The 9,175-nt window shown below is 46.6% G+C and overlaps 1 protein-coding gene across 1 annotated transcript; it reads left to right on the top strand.

The window, feature by feature from the left end:
- Positions 1-65: 65 nt before the first annotated feature.
- Positions 66-7,525, top strand: PTCD3 (pentatricopeptide repeat domain 3; the record flags this gene model as incomplete). Its single annotated transcript, XM_009869928.1, has 9 exons — positions 66-94; positions 612-715; positions 1,765-1,843; positions 1,937-2,027; positions 2,967-3,052; positions 4,180-4,328; positions 5,166-5,207; positions 6,585-6,743; positions 7,424-7,525. Coding segments are annotated over 9 exons (812 nt in total), but the record flags the coding sequence as incomplete, so codon positions are not given.
- Positions 7,526-9,175: the final 1,650 nt, after the last annotated feature.

The following is a 9,175-nucleotide window of genomic DNA, read 5'->3' as shown; positions in this document are numbered from 1 at the left end:
TCTTTTCCAATCTTAATGATTCTGTGATTCTGTGAAGCTAACAGACTACCTTTTCTCCGTTTCAGCCAACTTTTTTGCCACTGCTATGCAAGCGGTAAGTGCCTCTTCCTGCAGTTACAATTCACTTGAGCCCTCCAGTTGTTTCAGAATCACCTCTTAAGTTTTCCAACCTCGCATGCACTGTTTAGCTCTCAATATCTTTTCCTTTTTCATCACCTCCTGTAACTTTCCTCCATAATTCTGTAGTTCTTCCCTTGATACCTTCTATATTGGTAACTGCATGCCTGTGAAATGTGCATCCCTTGCTAGAGATGGCTGCCTAAGTCTCTGTCTGCTGTGCCCTACCTCCTGCTTCCAGTGACACTGCGGTGGCCAGACAGTCTCTGTGCCAGAAGGTGTCAGTTGAGGTTAGAAAACTCCTGCCCTCTGGAAGAGTTGCACATTTATCTCAACTAATCAGAGCACGGAGGCAGTCACTGCACTGAATCGTGTTTAAAAAAGTTGCTATCAGTTCATTGCTTTTACTTTCTACACCTTTGTGAAAGTGAGTCTTGGAGGTATGCGTTAAGTGTTATATTTGGGAGCTTTAAAATCTGACTGGTTTATTGCAGTGCTGTGATCTTAAGGATATCAAGCTTGCCTATCAGTTAAATAAGGCAATGGAGAAGGGTGACAACTGGAAATTCTTGGACATGGATCGTCTGAATGCCTACTGGTGAGAGAAATGCAGCTTTCATTCGCATTTTGGGTGGTGGTGTCAATTTGAACACAAACTAGGATTTGAGCATTGTCTGGAAGGATGTGTGATCAGATACCAGCTGGTTATTGTATGTGCAGTTTGGGAATTAGATCCCTCTTAAGAACAGTGATAGCTTAGGATTTATTTTCAGTTTGTGGCCTTGTCTGAACTGAAATAAAATGTGTTGGAGCATCAGTTCAGCTAAATGCCCATCCAACAACTGTACCAACCAGCTGTATTTTCTATAATCCTGTTTTCCACTTAGGAAGTAATGTTGAAATAGAGTGCAGGTCAGACCTAGGTCCTTGCAGAGAGACACTGCAGGGTGGCAGGTGTATTAAGGCACTTAACTCCCGTGTCGTTCCACCATTTGACACTAATGATGACACCCAGAACATCTTTATCGAGGTCATTAAGTACTGCAGTCACCAGATTAATTAAGTACTCAGAGCACACTGGTTTGAAGAAAGGCCAACTTAGGCATTGGAGCTAGAGATGCTCCAGAAAATTAATGAAAAAGCTTTATCATCAAAATAAGATGCAGTTTCAGGAGTGGATCCATATGATTTTTACCTTATTCAGCTTGAAAATGAATTAAGGAGATTTAATAGAAATTAATTTCTTGGTGGATGGACGTTTTTCCTAGTCAGTGCTTTGGATCAAGGTCACAGGCTTGTATTGTGAACTAGCACAGCGTTCATTTGCTTCACCCTCTGAAGTGATTCTTAACCAGAGGTTGATTTGAAACAGATTCAGATACCTCAAACTTTGTGTCAGGAAGGGAGATTGCATTTTTTTTGAGATTTCAAAATGCAGGGTTCTAACTTTTAACTAATTCTGCCGATTCCCTTGTGTCAGCATTAAGTTCTCGTGCTTTTTTAATGCTATGAAGTATTGCAGTCACACAGTGAAATTTCCTTGATCTGCAATACCAATCTGATCAGGACACCATCATTTGCCGGTGCTTCTGTATAGTTTGGCTGATCTAGTCATTACTGAATTAGGGCTTTTTTCCCCTCCTCTAGGTCAAAATTCTTTTCATTGTTGTGTATGATGGAACAAATCGATGTTGTGTTGAAGTGGTACAAAGAAATGTCCCCTTCGGTAAGTGTGGGTTAGGGTAAGCAAGCTTCAAAGGTTTAGTGTGGAGAAATGGAACAGTTACGGTTTACTGAAGTGATTCTGTTCCTCCATCAGGTCTTTTATCCAACTCCTAAAAATATATTGGACCTCCTTCAAGCGCTGGATGCAGCCAACCACTTGGAAGTGATCCCTTCAGTCTGGGAAGGTTCGTGAGAGCCACGTGGCTGCGTAGGCAGCTTCGCTGATAGAAGTCAGGAGCGGTGCGAAGTGGGAGGTGGTTGGGAAACTTCCCCAGTGCTCAAAATAGCCACAGTATGGTGCTTTGGCATGAGGGACGGGATTCCTTAGTGCAGCGGTGGGGCTGTTGTGTTAGAGAAAGGCAGAACCAATAACGCAGTTTATCGGAGACATCGTGGCTGTGTCATCGTTAAATGTCAGCCTCTTAGAAAACTCAGTGTTTACCAGAGACTAGTACCTTAAACAGTGCCCAGGTTTAACTCACTTCAACTTTTTGCCTGTTCTTTGCCCCTGTAGAAGAGGAGACAGGAACACAAATGCAGGCTTTAGCACGCAGAAAACATCCCACTGTCAGCCCATGCTGAAGGGACAGAGAGCATTCTTGACAGAATGATGACAGCACTGATTTGTGGTTACGATTAAATCTTTTATTTTCTTAACAGGAGTTTATGATTTGCATAGCACAGAATTTATAATCGGAGTAGCACAGGATTTCTACAAACAGAATCAGCGCAGACGTATGTGCAGTATGGGGTTTTGTAGCACCTCTCAGCTTATGGTTTCTAATCTCCTGCAACCTCTGCAGACTGGGTCAGATCTTAATACTTGGTTTGCTGTATCAACATAAAAATCATTATGTAGCCTCGAGAAAGAATATGAGTCACCACTCAGTCCTCGGAGGAAGCAGATGATGGCGGAGGTGTCCCAGGCCTCTGGGGGGGTCATGAGTCTCGCCGTCTGGCAGCAGCTCAGGTCCAAATCTCCACTTAGGACTTGGAACTGCTTGAGTTTCTAGACAGAGCTCTGCACGCTGCTGCCTGCGCTGTCGCAGAGAATGACTGTTTGCCTTATAAAACAGCATTAGTTCTGCAGGAGGTACCCGTTACACGTGCCTTTTTCCATACAGATATGAAGCAGTTGGGGTTTCAGAAGAGACAGGACTTGTTGGAAGAGCTCTTGTCTTTGATGAGCAGGGAGCAGCACCCTGCGGAGGTGAGGAAGCTGTCGTGGTTAACCCCCATTGTTGAGCAGCTCAGCACCACAGAGCTGCTTGCTCACTCCTCCCCAGCACGGTGGCGGAGGGAATTGGAATGGTATAAGTGCAAAAGCTCAGAGGTTGAGAAAAAGATGGTTTAATAGGTAAAGCAAAAGCCGTGTGCACAAACAAAACACAATCAGGAATTCATTTTCCACCTCCCCTGGGCAGGCAGGCGTTCAGCCATCTCCAGGAGAGCAGGGCTCCTTCACACATAACGGTTACATGGGCAGATGGACACTGTCACTCCCAGCATCCCCTCCTTCCTTCTTTCTCCAGCTCTAATTGCTGAGCCTGATGCCTTGTGCTCTGGGGTGTCTGGGCAGCTGCCCCAGCTGTGTCCCCTCCCAGCATCTTGTGCCCCGCAGCCTCCTCTCTGGAGGAGCTGTGTGAGGAGCAGATTCTGCGTAAGTCCCACTCAGCGGTAACTAAAATCCAAAACATGGCACCATACCAGCTCCTGTGAAGGAATTTACTTGTATCCCAGCCAAAACCAGTACAGAAGCTCAGTGAAAACAGTGGGGGTACCTTCCCAATTGTGTGTGCAGCCTACAGCCTGTATGTAAGTGCTGTGTTACTGCCCCTGGTTGGTTTTAGGCACTGGTTTGGGTGCATATGCCAGGACAAACGTCCCAATCTATGTGAGTTTATCCAAACCTGCCAAGCCCTTCGGCTTTTCTTCAACCCATAGAGAAATCTCAAATTAACACAGAAAAGGATCGCTTCGTGACCAGGATTTGGGACAGTAATCCAGCCCAGCTGGCCACGTCTCTAGGGGAGCACATGGCAGAATTCAGGGATTTTTGCCACAAATGTCGTTGCAGTAACTGACTTCTCAAGCTGAGAGTTCAAGGCTCGCGTGTACTGCAGCAGTCTCGAGTACACCTGTCCCTGCAAAGCCATCTTGGAGCTTGCCTGGTGGGGACAGTTGTCCTGACAGAAGCGAGAGCTTTTTCTGCTGGGAGTAACCACTGTTAATTCACAATTTTAAATCACATACGGGACAGACCTGTAGGAGGAACTGCACTGAAAAGAACAGGTTAGTTCTAGAGGCTTGGGGATTAACAGAACAATCTTTTTGCAGATTCAAGTGGCGTTTGCCAAGTGTGCTGAAGATATCAAAGCTGTCCATGAGCAGAGCGGGAGGGAGCAGGCCCCGTTGGAATGGACAGGCAGCGCGCTGGGCCACGTCGTGCTCTTGTTTTCCAGGGCTGGGAGAACCCAGGATGCTTGGTACGTGTGGGACGGTCGGGGGCTCTTGGTTTACTGATGCCCTAACTCGAGGCGTAATCACAAAAATCGAAAGCTGACGACTGATCACCTTGGAACGCCAGCGCAGACAAAGGGAGGGGGTAAATCCTGCCAGGAATGTGATGAGGTTTTTTCTTATTTTTATTGTTCAGTCTTATCTGAAAAATGGTTTAGAGGTTAATGTAACAACTGACTTAGGGCATCGTGCGGCTGCTTCCAGCAAGGTAGGGTTTGATTATCACTTCAGTAAGCGCTGCTGATTTCCTACAGCTTCCCATTTTCTAGTTTTTAGAACTCTTTGGAATTCAAACTGCTAAAATAGATATGTTATAGTTTAATTAAACTTTTAATTAGAATTAACCCTGATTAAAGCTCTAAAGAGAATATTTTTAGAACTCTCCAGTAGCTGGAAGTTACTGTCCTACATGCTCTCAACTTGAAATACCTCCAGTTTAAGGTTCTGAGCTATTTTCTCTGAAGTGCAGTTGTTCTCTTTGCACTGATTTCTATGAAACAAAGAAGTGGCAGGTACTCTTCTAAAAATACGTAATATTTAAAAGTAAACTTGCCACCAGTGGCACTTTCCATTTTTTCTTCACTAGTCAAGATATTTGTGTTAAACTAATCAATGATGTTACTGGCACACGTTGCATCTGTGAGAAGACAGCATGGGGTCTCTTCCAGGTCTGTGGGGAAGATCATTTCATGAAATAGAGCTTGTCTGTGTTTCAGTGGGGGCTTATCCAAGAGATTTAATATCTCTCTGTTCCTGTGTTTTGGGTTGCGTTTTTTTTAATTATTTTGTTTTCTTTTGAACAGGAACATGATGCAGCGCTTCCAACAAATCAATAGAATTCCCCCGTGAGTACTTTTAGGTTCTGACTTTGGGTACTGAATCTCTCCTGTGGCTGAGATCTTGCATTTCTGTTACGGATTCGTAGAATAGTTTGGATTGGGAGGGACCTGTAAAGATCATCTAGTCCAACCCCCAGTTAGAACTGACACCAGTGTCCAGATCTTACTGTTCCTTCTGAAGTGTGAGTGTGTGTGTGTCTGTCCTCCGTGAGCACAGGTGTTTTTTTATCCAACTGATACGTTCCAAGACCATTCAGTCTCAAACAATGTTGAAAATGCAAAGGCGAGGGTGGGTTTAAGTGGTTGATCCTTGAGATGTCATGGAATGAACAGTGCCGCCCCCTGAACTTGGCAAGCAGGAATCAGTCTCAAGAACATCGTTCACAGTGTGCTCAGAAAAACTCCGGTGTGCTACTAACCAAGCGTAGGTGCTTAGAAGTTTCTGGATTTCTGAAGACAAGTTTATGAAATCAAACCCTAAGTGTTCTGTGGTACCATGGTAGCTACAACAGTTAGCTTTGCTCAGAATTTTCTTTGGAAAAATTCTCTTTGAAGTAGAAAACAACTTCTAAGGAATAGTAATCCACTTTGTTGGCTTTTTTATTTTTAATAAAATTTTAAATGCTTGGAGTTCACGTTAAGTGAACATGGTGACGGCCCAGGGAAGCCTCGACGTCGCTGGGCAGCATCAGAACCTGCCTTCATTTGGGAGACAGGGAGAGGAGACAGACTTTCCTGAAATCATGGTGTAGCTGACAGTTTGGGGCTAACACGGGTCACGAATGTAAAAAGAAAGTTGTTTCCCTGCTGTTACCAAATGGATCAGAGGCTCTTCGGCTGAACTGTCCCCTGCCTTCCCTCCTCTGAGATGACAGAGGATCAGAGCCAGCGCTTCAACACGAAACGGAGCTGGCAGAGCAGAGCAGAGCAGAGCCAGCTCTCGGTGGCTCCCGGTGCACGGCAGCCTCTGGCAGCGAGACGCCCACCTTGGGTTTGCAGTGCTGGGGCACGGAGCCGTTACCTCTGCCAGCCCCCCAAGAGAGGGTTGGGGCTTGATGTGGGGACTGTAAAGAGAGGAAGGTTATTCAGGCTGCTGCTCGTGGTGGTGTCCTTACCCTGAGCAGTGAGCTCCTGCCCTCTGGTTTTGGGCAAGGAGGAGTACTGCTTTCTACTGGGATAGGAGTTCCCAAGGGCACCACATTGGTAACGGGGTGAAGGGTGAGGTGAAATTCTTAATGGCTTCGACCTGAGTGTAACTGGGCTGGTTGAGTGATACGAAAACGTCATTTTTTTTCCTTCCCTGCCTAAAGCAGGTGCTGTAAGCTAATGGCCACCTCACCCCAGGGCCCCCTCAAAAGTCGCTCTTTGCCTTTGCTTTTGCAGTGACCAGGTGATGAACGAGTTCTTGAACTCTGCTAAACAATCTAATTGCCCAGATGAGGCAATTAAGCTGGTAAAGCTGGCAGCGTCCTTCGGTCTTCCTTCCTTTCAAGAGCTTAAAAGCAGAACAGAGAAGGAATTTGAACTCTCTGAAAAGCAGAAGTAAGTTGGAATAGTTTGTGTCACTGATGAAGAGGTTTAGTAGATGGGGGGTTGGAGGGTGATTCCTCCATAAAGGCTTCTCTCTGCCAAGGTGGCAGAGAACGGCTACAGAATGATCTGCTGTTCTGTTGATTCTGGTCGATTGACACCCCCAAACTGTGCCCTCAGCTTTTGATTCCATCCGGTATCCATCCCACCTGGGCAGGAAGGTAACTTTCCCTGATGAGGGGAGGTTAGCCTTACCCACTGCTCTGATCTGCTATCCTCTTGCTTTCCCAGGATGTTTTCCTAGCTGGGTCTGGCCACCTAAAAGACACTGGTTTTGAGGCTGGTAAAGGCAGGGGAGGGGTACAGGATGGCCCTATATGTGGCTTACGGGTCCTGAGGCTCCTCAGCACACCTGGCCAGCCACCAGCTGATGCAGCCAAGCTCAGATCATGGGCTTAACCTTGAGGGACCAGAGTTTGGAGCCAGCAAACTTGTCCAAGGCAATGAATGAAGTTGCAGCACGGCTGACAGCTGGCCCACTGCTCTCTGGGTCACTGTAGTCTGCTTTTCCAAAGGATAGCAGGGTGGTCCTGGCCTTTGAGGATAACTGCCATAATGTTCTCTTTAGAGATCTCTTCACAAGCACAAGTCACAACCAGGTGACTGATCACTGAACCTTTTTACATCTGCAGGAAGACACTGGAGAGTATCAAGTCAGACAGCGACAGCAGTGACAGTAGCGACAGTGACAGTGACCATGAGTAGCTGTCCCTCTTGCCTTCCCCCTGGGAAAACTGGGAGCAACCACTGCCCTCACGCCAGGAGGCTTCTGTGAGAAGTGAGATGACTGGAGGGACGGCTTCTGGGCGGTGCTGCAGCACTAAGTGCTCCAGCGCATCCCCGCGGGGGACCTGCTTGGCAAGAGTACGCTGTCCTCGCTGGAGCAAGCTAGAAGCTGCCCTGTTTAATCTTCGTGGTAACTTCAAACGCAGCGTGGGCTACACCAGCAGGGCCTGTTCCACACCACTGCCTGCATGAGCGGGATCCCGCTGGGCAGCTGCAGCCTGAGCAGCAGTGAGAGCCAAGCGCTGCTTCCTGGGGGCTGCTCAGCCACGTACAAGATCTTGACAGCTTCAGCAATACTTTTGTTGGACTTTCTTCAACAGCAACGTGCACTGGATTTAATTCCTTTCCAGCTAACTTGAATGAACTACGTAAATATCAAGTTTGCTCTGTATGTAAACACTGCAAGTAATGCAGTACTCATCAGCCCTCGTGTTAGTCCTCATCATTTTTGGTCTTTTGGGACAGGCTTTGGACTGTGGATGTTAAAATGCTACACTCTGTACCGCTGGAGACTGTGCCTAATAAATGGCTGACACGAAATGCAGCTGTATTCCAGTAATCCTTGAGCCAAAACTGCCGATTGCAAAGTCACGGCAGTAAAGGTAATGAGGTGACTGGGTGGCTGTGCCGTTCTGGTCTCTGCGTGGCTGTTAACTGGCCCTCAGGGCAGGGTGCTGCTGAAGAGTTTGGGGGTTTTGTGGTGGTTCTCTTGAGCAGGCAAAGAATGGTCTTGTTCCTGAGAGGATTAAACCATATTCCAGTGAAAAAAGTAGTTAATGGATTACTTTCTTTGTGAGAAGCAAAATCTTACTGTGCAGGACACTGCAGGCCAGGTGAGAGCAGACTGATGTGGAAAGCAGCTTCAGGATAATTCAGCAGAGCTGAGGAAGCAACAGCTGCCAGAGGCAGAACTAGAGCTGAGAGGCTCGAAGCAAAGTGTTCCTCACACACAAGGGCAGGAGCAGAGGGGCACTACAGCTGTTGGCAGGCAGTTTATGCCAGAAAGCAAACAGGTCCAGTCCAGGAGCAAGTCACTGGTGCGTACAGGCTGAGGGGTAAGAGCAAAGAGAACGGCTGTCGGGGGGGGTGACCTGCTCTGCTTTCTCTTACCCACAATTTAGAATAGGAGCAGCAAGAAGTTGCTCATTTCACAAAGTGGGTACTGATTAAGTTGGATGAGTCTGTCTTCACTGAGGCTAAGAATTAAGGGAACGGTAAGAAGAGGAACGTGGTCTTTCTGAGTTCTCATGGTTGAGCCAAAGTCTACCTTCTAGTTCGAAACACTTTCTAGACTTCTGCAGAGGATCATGTCTGACAAGAAGAAACATGCAGGGGCAGAAGTCCCCTAGAGCATAAACTATGTCTACTTAAACCTGTACACATACATGGATTATTATTTTTTTTACAGCTGTACAAATTATTGAATAGACACGCTCATGAATGAATTCTTGCTCCTTTAAAGGGGTAAAATAAGGTTTTTACTTCCTCAAGTCATGGAGAAAAGCTGTTCTTGTACTGCCCAGCTGTATTTGATGATGAAACAGGAAACGAAACAGCAGGAGAAGGTGGTTGATGTCTTGTTTTATTCAGCTGACAAA

Source organism: Apaloderma vittatum, unplaced genomic scaffold (assembly GCF_000703405.1).
Source record: "Apaloderma vittatum isolate BGI_N311 unplaced genomic scaffold, ASM70340v1 scaffold6805, whole genome shotgun sequence".
NCBI lineage: Eukaryota > Metazoa > Chordata > Aves > Trogoniformes > Trogonidae > Apaloderma > Apaloderma vittatum.
The sequence above is the reverse complement of the archived record's forward strand: the minus strand, read 5'-3'. Positions and strand labels throughout refer to the sequence as shown.